General features: G+C 48.3%; 1 protein-coding gene across 1 annotated transcript; it reads right to left on the bottom strand.

The window, feature by feature from the left end:
- CHCHD5 (coiled-coil-helix-coiled-coil-helix domain containing 5) lies at positions 12,018–17,574 on the bottom strand. The gene is made up of 4 exons (XM_021087024.1): positions 17,364–17,574; positions 16,170–16,310; positions 15,917–16,082; positions 12,018–12,200 (listed from the first exon to the last, which is right to left on the bottom strand). Coding segments are annotated over exons 1-4 (333 nt in total). The 5' UTR covers positions 17,366–17,574; the 3' UTR covers positions 12,018–12,176.

The raw sequence follows: 17,607 nt of genomic DNA on the forward strand, positions 1-17,607 counted from the left end.
TAGGCTGGCAGCTGCAGCTCTGATTCGATCCCTGGTCCAGGAACATCCATACCCTGCAGGTGCAGCCAATTTATATATATAAAAAAGGCGGAATGAACTGATGAATGAACAAATTAGCAACTCCAGGGTTTTTTTTCCTAGCTGTTGTTCTCCACATTCAGAGTCCTATCACCTTTTGTTGTGTTTACTGTGGTAGAATGCTGCTCATGGTCTGTATCTGAGGTTAGACTAAACACTGCCAAAAAAAAAAAAAAAGAGTCTTGGTTAAGTACCACCATGTGTGGGAGTGGGTGGAGGGGGCTGGCCAGAGAGGCAGGAGGAGGCCTGCAGGGCATACATAGGGAGATGAGGGAAGGGTGTCAGAGAATGAGGAGACAGGTTAAAGGAAAAATCTGACACTTGCTCAAATGTTGCTCAAATGTTAACAAAGCCTTTCTTTAGGATGTTGCAACAGGAGTATCGGGATAGGGAAGAGAGATCTGACTCAACTCTGACTACAACAAGGACAAGGGGAATTTATAGCCGACAAGCAGCGTGAAGGGCTCAGGGGATGAGAAATTACAAAGAGGAGACTTCAAGGGTAAGGGAATTCCTGCTAAACTGACCTATCAGAATTCCCGCTAAGGCAGGTGAAGGACTTACACATCAAAGGTGGGGATTAAGCTCTTTTTTTTTTTTTTTTTTTTTTTTTGCCTTTTAGGCCCGAACTTGTGGCACATGGAAGTTCCCAGGCTAGGGGTTGAACTGGAGCTGTAGCCGCCAGCCTACACCACAGCCACAGCAACTCAGGATCTGAGCCATGTCTGTGACTTACACCACAGCTCATGGCAACATTGGATCCTTAACCTACTGAGTGAGGCCAGGAATCAAACCCACATCCTCATGGATCCTAGTCAGGTTCATTGACAGCTGAGCCACGAAGGGAACTTGGGGGATGAGGATCTTCATCAGATGTCAAAGGTGAGGGATTCTCCCCAAACCAACCTAGCAGGATTCTTTGCTAAGACTGGGCTGGGCAGGCAAACACGGGCGTAAGTTAAGACCTTGTCAAAAAGAGGGAGAGCCTGACTCAAATTTGATCAAGGAGAGAGTCTTTGTCAGAAGGCAACCCGTCCAGAGTGGCCAATGTGAGGAGCACCCTGGTGGCTAAGTGGGTTAAGGATCTGGCATTGTCATGGCCATGGCTTGGGCCACTGCTGTGGCGCGGGTTTGATCCCAGACCCAGGAGCTTCCACATGCCATGGACATGCCCCCCCCCCCAAAAAAAGCAACAAAGATGAGGACTGAACCGTGCTTACTGCATGTGGGGGTCACTGGCGGCCTTAGCAAGAGCTGTAAAGAGTTTGAGGACATTTTTCATATGGTTCCATGTATATATGGACTGAAAATACTTAATTTTTAAAAATTTTTTACTTTTTTTTTTTGTTTTTTTAGGCTCCCCCTCACCCCCGTAGTATATAGAGGTTCCCAGGCTAAGGGTCCAACTGGAGCTTAGCCACCAGCCTATGCCACAGCCACAGCAACAGGGGATCCAAGCCTTGTCTTCGACCTACACCACAGCTCATGGCAACGCTGGATCCTTAACCCACTGAGCAAGGCCAGGGATCAAACCTTCATCCTCATGGATACAACTTGGGTTCGTTAACCCCTGAGCTGTGATGGGAACTTCTGAAAATACTTAATTTAAATATAATTCATTTTTATATCTATATAAAGAAATATTATGCATCTACAAAAAGAATGAGAGAATTATTTTAGGTACTGGTAATGGAATGATCACCTAATTAAATTTTTAAGTGAAAAAATATCTAGAGATTCTGATACTAAGTTAAGTCAGAGAAAGACAAATATCATATGATTTGCCTTATATGTGGAATATAAAAAATGATACAGGAGTTCCCATTATGGCTGAGCAGGATAAGAACCCGACTAGGATCCATGAGGATTTGGGTTAGATCCCTGGCCATGCCCAGTAGGTTAAGGATCCGGCACTGCTGCGAGCTGCGGCAAAGTTACAGATGTGGCTTGCATCTGGCGTTGCTGTGGCTCTGTCCTAGGCTGACGGCTGCCGCTCTGAATTGATTCCTAGCCCAGGAACTTCCATGTGCTGTAGGTGCAGCCCTATAAAAAAGTAAAAATAAATAAAATTTTTTAAAAAATTTAAAATGAGAAGTTCCCGTCGTGGCGCAGAGGAAACGAATCCTATTAGGCACCATGAGGTGGCGGGTTTGATCCCTGGCCTTGCTCAGTGGGTTAAGGATCCAGCATTGCCATGACGTGTGGCGTAGGTCACAGACATGGCTCGGATCTGGCATTGCTGTGGCTGTGGTGTAGGCTGGCAGCTACAGCTCCGATTAGACCCCTAGCCTGGGAACCTCCATATGTTTCGGGTGCGGCCCTAAAAAGGCCAAAAAAAAAAAAAATTAAAAATGATACAAATGAACAAAAGTAGACTCACAGACATAGAAAACAAACTTGTGGTTACCAAAGGGGAAAGGGGGGAATAAATTAGGCGTTTGGGATTAACAGATACACACTACTACATATAAAATAGGTAAACAACAAGGACCTACTATATAGCAGGGAACAATATTCAATATTTTGTAATAACCTATAATGGAAAAGGATCTGAAAAAGAATACATATATATACAAAACTGAATCACTTTGCTGTACACCTGGAACCAAACAACGTTGTAAATCCAACTACACCCAATAAAAAGTTCTTTCTCTTTTTAGGCTGCTCCCAGAGTATACGGAAGTTTCCAAGTCAGGGATCGAACCCATGCCACAGCAGTGACCTAAGCCACTACAGTGACAATGCCAGATTCTTAACCCACTAAGCCACCAGGGAACTCCAAGATCTACATTTGTTTTTTTTTTTTTTTTTTTTTTTTGTCTTTTTGCCATTTCTTTGGGCCGCTCCCGCGGCATATGGAGATTCCCAGGCTAGGGGTCCAATCGGAGCTGTAGCCACCGGCCTACGCCAGAGCCACAGCAACGCGGGATCCGAGCCGAGTCTGCAACCTACACCACAGCTCACGGCAATGCCGGATCGTTAACCCACTGAGCAAGGGCAGGGACCGAACCTGCAACCTCATGGTTCCTAGTCAGATTCGCTAACCACTGCGCCACGACGGGAACTCCTACATTTGTTTTTAAATTATATGCCCCCCATTTTTTGTCCATAATTTCCAGTTTTCATTATTAAAAACCACAGTCCAGAGCGAGTTGTTGTGCATTCACATTTGTACACTCCTGATTCTATAGCATGAATTCCTACAAATGAAACAAGATCCTTCCACATGGCCTTCCAGAGAGACTGTTCCAGGCCACACTCCTCTCCCATCCGTACCAGTGTGTGCCTGGTACTCCACGTATTCTACAGCCCTCTGTATGGCCCCTGCATTGTGCAGAGTACCTAACGTGGCAGAGACAATGCTGAGTGCTTACTTGCTTTGCCTCAGGAGCACACAGGTAGGCTACATTTCCCAGCATCCCTTGCCGTGAGGTAGGGCTGGGTCTGGTTGATGGCAGTAGTAATGTACCCCAGCACTTCCAGAACTGGCCCCTAAAAAACCTCCCCGTGATCCTTGAGCTCTCTCTCATCTTTCATCTGCTTGACGTGTACAGAAGATCAAGTGGAAGTCTCAGAGCCCTAGAACGTTACTGGGCTGAGCAGAGAAATGAATTGTCACCACATCTCAAGGCTGCTCAATCCCCTCTCTTTACCGGGATTTGGTCCCATACCCTGGACATGGTATCAAGTCTTTACTCACATGTCATCTTCTCCGAGGGTGTTCCCTGACTTAGTACAGCCTCCCGCCACTTGCCCTACATGTTTGAGCAACTTTGAGAGACCTGGCTCTCTTTCAAAGGAAGTTGATACTTGCATTTTCTTTCTTTTTTTTCTTCCCCCGACGATCCCCCCACCCCAAGACATATGGAAGTTCCCAGACCAGGGATTGAATCTGAGCCAGAGCTGTACCCCCCACTGCAGCTGTAGGAATGCCAGATCCTTAACCAATTCTGCAGGGCTGGGGATCGAACTGGCGCCTGCACAGACAGAAGCGGGATCACTAACCCACTGTACCATTGGGAACTCTGAAATTTGCGTTTTCAATAAACCTTCTTCCCCAGATGATGATGCAACCTTGATTAAGCAGCTAGAGCCACTTAGGGCAGAGTTGATAAAAAGCAACCATGGTGGAGTTCCCTTCGTGGAGCAGCGGAAATGAATCCGATTACTATCCATAAGGATGCAGGTTCGGCAGTTTGGGGGTCCCATTGTGAGCCGTGAGTCATGGTGTAGGTCACAGATGCGGCTCGGATCCCGAGTTGCCGTGGCTGTGGTGTAGGCTGGCAGCTATAGCTCTGATTGGACCCTTAGCCTGGGAACCTCCATATGCCGTGGGTGTGGCCCTAAAAAGCCAAAAAAAAAAAAAAAAAAAGGCAACCAAGACCTCAGCCCGCCATGGCACCACCACTCCAGAGCCCCGTGCCTCAGCATGACAGCTCCAGCCACACTTCCCAGGCTGTCACCTGAACACAGCATGGTGACCACACCTCCTTCATTTATTCTATTTTTTTTTAAATTTGTTGTCTTTTTTCTTTTAGGGCCACACCTGCGGTATATGGAGGTTCCCAGGCTAGGGGTCCAATCAGAGCTGTAGCTACCGGCCTACACCACAACCACAGCAACACGGGATCGGAGCCGCGTCTTCGACCTACATACACCACAGCTCATGGCAACGCCGGATCCTTAACCCACAGAGTGAGGCCAGGGATCGAACCCACAACCTCACGGTTCCTAGTCGGATTCGTTTCTGCTGCGCCACTACAGGAACTCCAATTTAATCTAAAATATTTATTGAGGGTCTACTGTGTACCAGACCGTATTCTAAATGCTTTGGACATATAGTGAAAAAATGAGAAAAAGATTTCTGCCCTGTCTAGTGGGAGAGATAGACCACAAACAATACAGCTGATAAATAAGGCAGGTGAAGAAATGATAAAGGGGAAAGAGCAGGTTCTCTGAAGTGCAGGGCAAGAGGCAGGTGTCTGTGCTAAGAAGAGTGGCAAGAAGGTGACTTTGAGAAAAGACTTGAGAGGTCAGTCACAGGTTTATCTGGGAGAAGAAAGTTCCCAGCAGAACATTTAAGCAAAGGCCCTGGGGCAGGGCCACGCCTGGAGCGTTCAAAAAGCTGGAAGGAGGGCTAGTGGCTGAGAACTTGGAAGGAAATGAGGTCAGAGATGGAATGAAGAGGACATGCCCAGATGGAGCAGGGCTTCAGAGGCTACCTTAAGGACTGCAGCTTTTGTGCTGAGACAAAGTACCTTTGCACAGTTTTAGATGAGAAGTAACAGGTATTCTGACATATATTTAAAAGGATCCCGGAGTTCCTCTCGTGGCTCAGTGGTAATGAATCCGACTAGTATTCATGAGGATGAGGGTTCCATCCCTGGCCTCGTTCAGTGGGTTAAGGATCTAGCATTGCTGTGAGCTGCGGTGTAGGTCATGGCTACAGCTCCGATTTCAACACCTAGCCTAGGAAACTCCATATGCCTCAGGTGAGGCCCTAAAAAGACAAATAAATAAATAAATAATAAATATAAATTAAAAGGATCCCTCCGGCTATTGTATTGAGAACACACTTGGGGTAGGAGGATGAGAATTGGGAGTACAGCAAAGAGGCTGTGCAGAAACCCAGGTGCCAGGTATTGTGGCTCCTGCTGGATTTGGTAATGGGAGGTGTGAGAGGCAGTGGGATTATGGATACATTTTGGAGACGGAGCCAGTGGGATTTGCTAATGCACTGCATATTTGGTGTGAGGGAAAAGAGGGTTTAAGGAGGTGAGCAGCTGGAAGAATGGTCTGCCTGAGTTAGGGAAAGCTGAGGTAGAGCAGTTTTAGGAGCAGAATCAGAAGCTCAGCTCTGAACACGGTAAGACTGAGATGTGTCAAGACTTCGAAACAGAAATGTTGAGTAGGCAATTGATTTGCAAGTCTGGAGTTTGGAGAGAAGTCTGAGTGGCGATAAAATTCCAGAAGTTGACCACTTTCCATTGCTGCTGTTGCCATTTCTCCCCAATCTATAATTTGCGAGACTAATGAATCCTCCACAGCTGCATTGCTCTGAAGATGCCACGTAAATGTGTACCTTAAGAACACTGTGGTTGTCTGTTAGCAGCCCATCGCTGCACAAGCTTGTCCATGTCCTTGGCATTTTTGCTGCTTACTGCTTTTTATTTATTTGTTTATGGCCACACCCGTGGCATATGGAAGTTCTGGGGCCAGGGACTGAATTCAAGTTGCAGCTATAGCAGTGCCTGATTCTTTAACCCACTGAGCAGGGCCGGGGATCAAACCTGCATTTGCGCAGGGCAGGGATTTGAACTCCACCTCTGCAGCTACCCGAGCTGCTATAACTGGATTCTTAACCCCCTGTGCTATGGCAGGAATTGCTTAACACTTTTTAGAGCGATACCCTTTCCTTCTGTTCACCTGAAACACTTTGCATCCCATAATTTCTGGCCCATCAGAGAAAGAGGAAAGGATGAAAATTATTTGGATCTGACCTTGTTTAGTTTGTCACCACCTCCTTGGTAAATGTTCATTGTGTTAAAAAGAAATACTATTGTGACACTCATAGGCTCTCCAGACTTTCAAATTCTATATCATCACGGGCCTCAGAGTAGGGTCAACAACGTTCAAAACCTTATTTCCAAGCGAGTTAATGTTATAAAATACAGTCCACCAAAAATGAGGAATTCCACCAGGGCAGTGGTTCTTGGCTGCATATTGAAATAAATTTTAAAATTGGTATTTTAAAAAAATATCAATGTCTAGGTCTTACCCCAGGAGATTCGGATTTAATTGGTCTGGAGTGGGGCAGCAGAAGTTTTTAAAAGCAGCACGCCTTATGGTAAATGCTAGCTCACTTTCTTTCAGGATTATTAACTACCTTAGAGATTTGGCTTCTGTTTGCACACATTCTGACTGAAAGTTTTTGATGGCTTAAGTGAGGTGCTTGCCACTGAAGGTGAGCACTGACTGAAATGTTTATCGTTAATATAGAGATTATCAACAAAGTCAGTATTTTCAGTGACAAGCACAGTCTCCTCAGTTTAACGATCAAAGGTGAAAATGATGACCCTTGAAGATGCTGCCTTCTGGTTAACATACCTCACCTCAGACTGGCACATTCTGCTTCCTCAGAATCCTGAGCCTTGTTAGCCCACTCAGCCACTTCAGCATCTGCACACGTCCCCCACAGTGCCACCTGTCTCCCCCACACTCTTCCTGGTGCCTCTCCAGTCTGCATGCCCGCCACCTCTCATTGGCCTCTTTGGTTGAACGTAGCCATTCTTTGCCAACTGAGCCAAGCCTGTTGAAGGCATTCTTCTTATCTCAATACCTCCACCACCAGCAGCTGTGGTGGGATGTGGTGACGGCATCAGCACTGACTGGCAGGAAAGGTGGTCAGGGTGATGGTGGCTGCCCCTGAGGCTGAAGCAATGGCAGCTGTGGGAACAGGTCATGGCCACTGAAGCGAAGGAACCCAAGGTGGCTACCTCGGAAGCAAACCCAGTAGGTGAAGCAGCCGATCCAGCTGCTCTTTGCTGGAGAGCTTTCTCTGTACCAGAGCCCACTCTGCCTGTGTGTGTACGGCAGGTGGGAAGTGGCAGGGAATTTAAAATCTATCCCCTTAAGTAGCCCTCAACCAAATGCACAATGGGGTTTAATGTATAAATGCCCTCATGGCTTGGGTGCGAAGAACGTTCCACTGCTTCTCAGAGTTCCCCAGAGAATTCAGTTGTTGCGCCCAAGGATAAGTCGCTTGATAATGCACCTCTGACGTGCTTTGTTGCTTCCCTGTCTCGGCCTCACTTCCCATTGCTTTCTGGGATCATCTCCCTAATCCTTGTCTCTGAGTCTGTTTCTGGGAGAATCCAAGCTAAGATAATGCATTCAAGCACATATGGCATATTAACAAAAACTGACCATATGGCAAGCCAAGAAGCCTCAACGTATTTCAAAAGACTGAAATCATATAAAATGTTCCCAATCCAACCGCAATTAGTCAAGATAACTGGAAAAATCCTCGTATGTTTAGAAATTAAGAAATGCAATTTTAAATTTCTAAATAATCTGAGACTAATGGAAAAAGCAAAATAGCCATGTCTTAGAGGAAATTTAAGTGCATATATTAGAAAAAAGGCTGAAAAATCACTGAGCTAAACATTCATTTCAAAAAGGTAGAAAATTAAATCAAAGGAAAGAAGGTAAAGAAGAAAATTTAAAAATAAATATGTGATGAAATTCCCACTACAGTGCAGTGGGTTGAGGATCTGATGGCAGCAACTCAGGTCATTGCGGAGGTTCAGGGTCCATCCCTGGCCCAGCACAATGAGTTAAGGATCTGGCATTGCTACAGCTGAGGCTCAGGTCACAGCTGTGGCTCAGATTCAGTCGGTGGCCCAGGAACTTCCATATGTTGTAGGTGCAGCCATAATATAAATAAATACAAGTTCCTATTGTGGCTCAGTGGGAAACAAGCCTGAATACTATCCATGAGGATGCGGGTTCGATCCCTGGCCTCACTCAATTAGACTCCTAGCCTGGGAACCTCCATATGCCACAGGTGCACCCTAAAAAGCAAAAATAAATAAATAAGTAAATTTAAAAAAATGAAATAGCACCAACAATGCCAAAGGTAGATTCTGTGGAAAGATTAATAATACTGATAAAATCCTGTCAAGACTAAGAAAAAGAAGAAGAGAGTACAAATCTCCAATGTCAGAAAAGCAAAGAGGGTAGTTCCTGTTGTGGCTCAGTGAGTTAAGAACCCGCCTAGTAGCCATGAGGATGCGAGTTTGATCCATGGCCTTGCTCAGTGCATTAAGGATCCAGCATTGACACAGGCTGCAAGTTGTGGCTTAGGTCGAAGATTCGGCTCGGATCTGATGTTACTGTAGCTGTGGTGTAGGCCAGCAGCTACAGCCCTGAATAGACCCCTAGCTTGGGAACTTCCATATGCCTCAGGTGCAGCCCTAAAAAAAAAAAAAGAAATGAAAAAGGGACTTCATTACAGATTTGACAGACTTTTAAAGTATGAGGATATTTGGAACAAATTTATGGCAATTTGATAATTCAGATCTAAACAGACAAGAATAAAAACTACTAAGACTTTTTGGTTTTTTTGGCCACACCTGTGTCATGTGGAAGTTCTCCCGCCAGGAATTGAATCCTCACCACAGCAGTGACCCGAGCCACTGCAGTGACAATGCCAGATGCTTAACATACTGTGCCATAAGGGAACTCCAAAACTATGATGTTTTTATTTTTTATTTATTTATTTATTTATTTTTTTTTTTTTTTGTCTTTTGTCTTTTTTTTTTTGTTGTTGTTGTTGTTGTTGCTATTTCTTGGGCCGCTCCCGCGGCATATGGAGGCTCCCAGGCTAGGGGTTGAATCGGAGCTGTAGCCACCGGCCTACGCCAGAGCCACAGCAACGAGGGATCCGAGCCGCGTCTGCAACCTACACCACAGCTCACGGCAACGCCGGATCGTTAACCCACTCAGCAAGGGCAGGGACCGAACCCGCAACCTCATGGTTCCTAGTCGGATTCGTTAACCACTGCGCCACGACGGGAACTCCGAGATGTTTTTATGATTAAATATGGGCAAAACCCTTTGCAGCCCAATGCCATCAAGAGGTGGATCCCCTCCACTCCCCACCCCACATAAAAAAAGGTGGAGCCTCCACGCCCCTCTAATCTGGGTTGGCCTCAAGACTTAATTTTGACCAAAAGAATGTGTAAAGGCAGTGACTTTGTTTCCATTTTTGCTCTCTTGGACCCCTAAGACCCACCATATAAGGAAGCTGGTGTAACCTATTGGAAAACAGGTCCCTTAGAGATTTTTTTTTTTTTTTTTTTTGGTCTTTTGTCTTTTTAGAGCCGCACTGGAGGCATAACAAGGTTCCCAGGCTAGGGGTCGAATCAGAGCTGTAGCTGCCAGCCTACACCATAGCAGGGATCAAACCCACATCCTCGTGGATCCTAGTCAGGTTCGTTAACCACATGACACTGTGGGAACACCAAGATGTTCTAAAACGTAGCCTCAACCTCTATTTTGTCTGTTCTTATCACTTCTAGCCACGTGGAGCAGAATCTTACGCTAGCTTATTCAAGTAAAGAGGAGTTGGCTGAAAACATACACAGAAATCTGAGGGCCTAATCCACAGCCCAACTCAACTGGCGCGGGGAACAGGAAGTTACCAGGACTCAAGCAGCCCTTTCAGGGACCACAGGAACTGATGACAATCCTCTCTCCACTACCTGGGTTTCCTCGTTTGGGCTACATGGCATCCAAGGGCCCTGCACAGGACTTCCACCTTGGTTGCTTATAATTTATTTATTTTTAATTTTTGCTTTTTAGGGCCACACTTGTGGCATATGGTAGTTCCTGGGCTAGGGGTCGAGTCAGAGCTACAGCTGCCAGCCTACACCACAGCAATGCCAGATCCGAGCTGCATCTTTGACCTACACAGATCACGGCAACACCAGATCCTTAACCCACTTAGCAAGGCCAAGGATCAAACCCACATCCTCATGGATACTAGTCGAGTTTGCTACCCCTGAGCCACAACAGGAACTCCCCAGCCTGGCTTCAAAGCCAACCAACAGCGTTCTTCCCTTTCATGTCTCAAAGCCCCAGGAAAGGCTCTGGCTCATTTCTCCAAGCTAGAGCATAGCCCTAGGTTTCAAATGGCCGGTCTGATCAGCACTGACCAGTCTCTTCCAATTGCATAAGTGTGGAGTCTCCTCCAGGGAGGAGCAACCTGAATGGTGAACCTGGGGCAGGCTCTGGGCTCTCTCCTGCATACCCGTCTATCTACTCTCTGCCCTTTAGGACCTGCCCCTGCAGAAGACCGATCAACTAGCAGTGCTCATTGGAGCCTGTAATTCTGAAGAGAAACAGTAAGAAGCCTCAGTGGCCACTGCTGGAAACTACCCGGTCCATTCAGCACTCTCCCGTCTGCTGAAGGCTGCTCTCTGCTCAGGGCTCTCCTCTGATGGCAGAGGGCACTTGATCATGCATGGGGCACGAAGTCAGTGCCCATGAAAATATCCCTCAATGTCAGATGGAGAGTTGGTGTACGTATACTCCAACTTCCTTGCCTCTCTTTTTTTTTTGGCCACCCCGAGGCACATGGAGTTCCTGAACCAGGGATTAGATCCGAGCCAGTCTTGACCTAAGCCACAGCTGCAGCATCACCAGATCCTTAACCCAATGTACTGGGCCGGGGATCATACCTGTATCCCAGAGCCCCCAGGATGCCACCGATCCCATTGCACTACAGCGGGAACTCCTCCTCACCCCTGCTCTATGCCACCTCCCAGAAGTCCCTGGTGGGACTGAGCCCCAGTTGCCCACATTAGTAAATGGCCTGATAATGCCTGTCTTACTGGCTGCCCTGCTCTGTCTCACCCCCCTGCCACTCCCCTGCAGGTGTTTCTGTAATCATGCCCCCCAGTACTACACCAATTCTCAGGGCTGGACTCTGGAAGACCACAAAGACAGCAGAGAAGTCCAGAGCAGCAAATGTGAAGCCATATCCTTCGGTGCAGCTGTTTTCGATACAAGAGCCAGTGTTCTCATGAGCGCTGCCTCTCGCCCATGTCTATTGTGCCAGTGGTTCTGAACGGAGGCGGGAAACAGGTGTGTTCTTTGTTGCCCCCAAAGCCTCAAGTAAACATTCAGTGAAGCCCTGGAAAATGCTACAGTTAAAGGGAGAAGGAGCCCTTGCCATATCCGTGCAGCAGGAGACAGGAAATGGCTGTTGGAGGAACTAACAAGAAGAGGGATCATTCTGACCCTGGTGAAGAGTCGGAGCACCTGGCCCTCTGCCCCAGGCCCTTCCTTGGTACACAAGGTGAAGCTGGAGAACAGGTATCAGGGTTTGTGCCCAGCCAGCTCTCCTGGGGCCCCTCAGGTGCTGAAGGCAGGAATCGAAGCGTGGTATGCAGTCTTTATTTATTGAGTCTTAATGTCCAGGGAAGCCATGTCCACGCGCAGGGCCCTCAGGACTCCAACTGACAAGTCTTCAGAGGAGGGGGTATCAAGTGGCCAGTCCCTCACGTCCAGTTTACCCATGGTCCCGATGGTCCTTAGGAGGCAGGAAACGGCTGTGCCTGTGGGGGGAAGAAAAAGCATAGCAACACCTACTAGCACCTCTTCTGTGCCTGGCCTGGGACCATTGCTCCAGAGATTATGCAGACACAGCAAAGGCTGCTCTTGCAGAGATCAGTCTGGAGGGAAGGTGATGACCCCAGCCACCTGCCCTATGAACCCTTGGGTGTAGTGAATTGTCAGTGGCAGCAGGGAAGGCACCGGTCTGCTGGATTTAGAGCACCTGCTGTGCGCCAGGCACTGTTACAGTACGAGGGCCCCAGGCATGGATGCAGCAGGCACAAGTCTCTGACTCTAGGGAGGGACAGACAACAGATGAACAAAAAATGGGTCAGCTGATATATCCTTCAAAGAAAACGACATCAGGGTAAAGGACAGAGGGGTATGGAGGCAGAGGTCCAAGGAGCGCTTTATGCTGGTAGCTGCATTAATGGGAGCTGTCTTTATGTCATATTTTACGAGATGAGACTGGATGTTTGCTATCCTGGGGACTGGAGAGTAGAGGAGGCCTGAATCTCACAGCCCCCCATCAGAGAGGAAAAGCTGCAAATGGGACGCTATTACAGGAAGGAGAGGACAGGGAGGAGAAGCTGGGTGTGATGGTAATTACTTGGAGCACGCTGGAGAACCACAAGGCTTTAAAGGGGACAGATGTGACCCAATTTCTGTTTTTAAAAGCTCCTTTGGGAGTTCCCACTGTGGCACAGTGGTTAACAAATCCGACTAGGAACCATGAGGTTGAGGGTTTGGTCCCTGGCCTTGCTCAGTGGGTTAAGGATCCGGAGTTGCTGTGAGCTGTGGTGTAGGTTGCAGATGTGGCTCGGATCCCACATTGCTGTGGCTCTGGCGTAGGCCGGTGGCTACAGCTCCAATTAGACCCCTTGCCTGGGAACCTCCATATGCCGTGGGAGCAGCCCTAGAAAAGGCAAAAAGACAAAAAAACAAAAAACAAAAAAAACAAAACACACACACACATATATAAAAAATAAAAGCTCCTTTGTCCACCAGAGGAGAGCAGATTTGGAGGGAGGGCAGGGGTGGCCACCGGAAGACCAGGGAGAGGCTTGGCTGCTCATCCAGGGAGGGAAGGAACTGGCCCTAAGATAGGAAGGTGGGGTCTTTGTGCAGATACTCAAAAAACTTAAAAGAAAAAACGTCACCAACATATGTTTAATTAGCTAATATGATCAGTATGTAGTCATTACTGAATACTTTGTTTTTATTTTTGTTTTTTTTTTTTCTTTTCTTTTGGCCATGCCTGCAGCAGGCGGAAGTTCCCAGGCCAGGTGTTGAACCCACACTAGTGACCCAAGTTACAGAAGACAATGCCAGATCCTTTACTGTTAGGCCACTAAGGAACTCTATTACTGAATATTTTCTGAACAGAATTAAAAGTCTGTCTCACTGGTGCCTACTCTTGGGACCTGAAGCTTTCACTTATCCCTTATTTAAAAAAAAAAAAAAAAAAAAACACCACACAAACAAACAAACTGGAGTTCTCTTGTGGCACAGTACCTAAAGATCTGGCATTGTCACTGCAATGGCTGGGTCACTGCTGTGGTTCGGGTTCGATCCCTGACCTGGGAACTTCTTCATGCTGCAGGTGTGGCCAAAAAAAACCAAAAACTCGATGACTACAAGATCTGCTGGAAGGCTATCTCCCTAGTCTTCAGCCAAAAAGTCCTCTGAAGCAGGCGATGGGAAGCAATCAGTTATAAGGCAATGAAATAGAAGCCATAATGGAGGGAGCTCAGGGACCTCGGGAGGATGGAGATGGGCCATGAGGGGACGTTTTCTAAGGGAGGGAACATCTAAGCTGGAATAGGAATTAGCCAGATAGAGCAGGAAGGGCAGTCTAGGCAGAGGGAAATAGTGAGATAAGTGCCCGGCAGCAGGAGAGACCTGCAGCAGAGTAACTGCAACACAGAACTTGAGATGGAGGTAGGGAGAGGTAGGGTCAGAGGCCACACCCTGCAGGACCCTAGAAACTGGGCCAGAGTTTAGACTTGGCCTGGTCAAAATGAGAGCCATGAAAAGGTTTTTAAGTAAAGAAGCACGCAATCAGATTTCCTCTGGGCTCACTCTGGGACCTTCACACAGAATGGAGTGAAAGAGGAAAGACAGAGCATGGAGGCCCAAGAGAAGGCTTCTCTTCTGGTGCAAGAGGAGATGGAGCCCCGGGAACTGAGAGGGACAAGTGAGAGGGAGCTGATGAAAGAAGTGGCTTTTGCCTTTAGAGCTCACAGGTCAGTGGGAGACACCAGCGTTTCTCAAACTTTCTTATTTTTTTTTCTCCCATTACTGTGCCCTTCCACCCCTGGAGTCTTTTTAGATGATTTTTTTTTTCCTTTTTAGGGCCCCACCCACAGCATATGGAGGTTCCCAGGTTAGGGGTCTAATCAGAGCTACAGCTGCTGGCCTACACCACAGTCACAGTAATGCCAGATCTGAGCCATGTCTGCGACCTACACCACAGCTCACGGCGCTGGATCCTTAACCTACTGAGCGAGGTCAGGGATTGAACCTGGCCTCGAACACACAACCTCATGGTTCTTAGGCAGATTCGTTTCTGCTACACCATGATGGGAACTCCTTTTCAGATATTTTTTAAAAAATTTCACCCATTCATGAAAATTTTTTTTTTTTTTGTCTTTCCTAGGGCTGCTCCCACGGCATATGTAGGTTCCCAGGCTAGAGGTCTAATCGGAGCTATAGCCGCTGGCCTACGCCAGAGCCACAGCAACACGGGATCTGAGGAACGTCTGCGACCTACACCACAGCTCATGGCAGCGCCGGATCCTTAACCCACTGAGCAAGGCCAGGGATCGAACCCGCAACCTCATGGTTCCTAGTAGGATTCGTTAACCACTGAGCCACGTTGGGAACTCCCACCCATGAAATTTTAATAGCATAGCTATACCATATATATGTTTCTGTACTACATACATAAAAAAAGAATTAAGGCTTTTTTGGGCCATCCTCACCCCCTGGGTCCGAACAGCTGCCGGGGCCATGAGGAAGACAGGGGGAGTACGTAAGGGAGCTGCAGGAGCTCTGCCTGAAGAAGAACACAGATAACCTGGCAGCAACCTGGGATTTTGTGCTCAGTGTAGATGAGAAGCCATTCATGAGCTTTCATTAAGGTGTAATGACACTAGTTTTCAGTTCCTTTTTTTTTTTTTTTTTTTTTGCTTTGTAGGGCCGCATCCACAGCATATGGAGGTTCCCAGGCTAGGGGTCAAATCAGAGCTGTAGCTGCCAACCTACACCACAGCCACAGCACTGCAAGATCCAAGCCACATCTGCAACCTACACCACAGCTCACGGCAACGCCAGATCCTTAACCCACTGATCGAGGCCAGGAATCAAACCTGAAACCTCATGGTTCCCAGTTGGATTCGCTTCCACTAAGCCATGATGGGAACTTCAGTTTTCAGTTCCTTAACCCTCTCTCTGGCCACTGCATGGCAGCATGGTAAGAGAGGATTCAGGGAGACCAGGAAGAAGCCTGGAGCAGGTGTCCTGGCAGTGGAGGGGTGGGGGAGATGGCTGGACTAAAGCAGGGGCTGTGGATGGGGCAACAGGGGACCATGGTCTGATGTTCTGGATTCGGGATGCATGGGGAAGGTGTGTGTGAAGCTAAGGATGCCTCCAAGATTTTTACTCTGAGTGACCAGAGGCTAAAGGAGTGGGATGAACTGCCAAGCCCCTAACTTACCTGCGTGGTTGAGGGCGAGTGTGTCGGCTGCACCTGTTCAGCACACTGCAAGAAGCGGCGTACATGCTCTGCGCAGTTGCTCACGGCTGCCTCATTCTGCCGGAGACACTCCTCAAAGGCCTCAAAAGGCTCTGCACAGGCCTGGCGGATCTGACGGATGATTGGGCTGCGAGGGCAGGGCATTTCAGGCTCAGAGAGACTTCCACTCCGATGTCCACCCACCCCCCACTGCCCTGTACTTGCCCACACTCACTGGGAGGACGTGCACTGAGAGATGCTCATCTTAAGGTGATGACAGTCCCGTTGCCATGACTCAGGCTTGGCTGCCACACACTGGCCATACTGCTCCAGCTCTCGGCTGCAGTAGCGGGCAGTGACCTCCAGGGCCGCTTGCCTGTGAGACAGGACAGACTGAGGGTAACTGCAGGCAGCAGGCAAGAGATGGAGTTCTGATCTGAGTCTAGGGTGGGACTGGCATCTTGGACAAATCTGAGAGCCTGAAGGATCCTGGGATAGGGCCAAGGAGCTAGAGAGGTAAGGCATGAGCCTTGGAGGTTGTGGAGTAGGCTCAGAGCTTCAGGGGAGATAGTGGAAGTTCTGAAAAAAAAGGTCTGATTATTCTGAAGCAGACTTTGAAGGTCCTGGACGGCAGGTTTTAGAGTTCTAGCATTCTCTAGTTTCTACCTGGGGATCATGCAGAAAAGCTCGTAGGGCCTTAGAATTAACACCTAGAGTTCCTGGAGAGAACCTGGAAGCCCTAAATGAGTTTGAAAGCCCTAAAAGTGAGGTTTAGAGGTGCAAGGGGTGAGGTCTTAGGTCCTGGGGAAGGGTCTCTTGACCAGACTGTCTTCGAAATGGGGCCAGAGGATTGGGTACTGAAAAGTGAGACTTGAGGCCCTGGGGCGGTTTGGGGGTCTAGGGTAAATCTTAAGTGTCCCACAAATAAGCTCTTCAAATTGGGGAGACAAGATCTGAAAATCCAGAGTGAGATCAGAGGCATCTAGGAACAAGTCTGTGGGCCTTATAGGTGAGGTCTGAGGCAAAGGACAGATTTGGAAGGTTCAAATGGTAAAGTTAGATGAGCCAAGGAGAGGAACTTGGAGCTCTAAGGACGGATCTGGGAGTCCTGGAGGCCCTGAGACAAGTCTGGAATCGTAGGGTTGCAGGGTGAGGACAAGACCCAGGGTTTTCGGGGCAAAACTTGAGCACAGAGAGACTGGATCTAAAAGTCCTTCGTTAGCACCCAAAGAAGGGGTGGAACCTAAACGCTCAGAGGGCGAGGCTTGAACACGAGAACTGGAGCTCGCAAGGGAATGCGCTGAATCACGAGGCTCGGACCCGGGAACAGAGAAGCCAATTCTTCCCGGAATCTTGGCCTAAGTCCAGATCACTGGGGAAAGAGAAGGAGTGCGGGGGCAGGTACAGGGTAGGCGCTCCCGCTACTCACATCTTGAGGCCGAGGCCGAAGGAGGATCAATGGGGAAGGAGCGCTCCGCCTTTTCCGGTATCAGGTTGTCATGGCGGCGCCCAGCTAAGCCCTCCTTATTTCGATTTTTCCGGTTGCAGAGCGGACTAGCAGGCCCGCTCCCTTTAGGCCCAATCTGTCATGGCGGCGCCCTGCCTCTCCTCAGGTCCGGGGCCTGTCATGGCGGCGCCCTGCGTAGCCACTTCCGTCCCTAGCTGGCTCGGGT

This window comes from Sus scrofa, chromosome 3, assembly GCF_000003025.6.
Source record: "Sus scrofa isolate TJ Tabasco breed Duroc chromosome 3, Sscrofa11.1, whole genome shotgun sequence".
Classification (NCBI taxonomy): Eukaryota; Metazoa; Chordata; class Mammalia; order Artiodactyla; family Suidae; genus Sus; species Sus scrofa.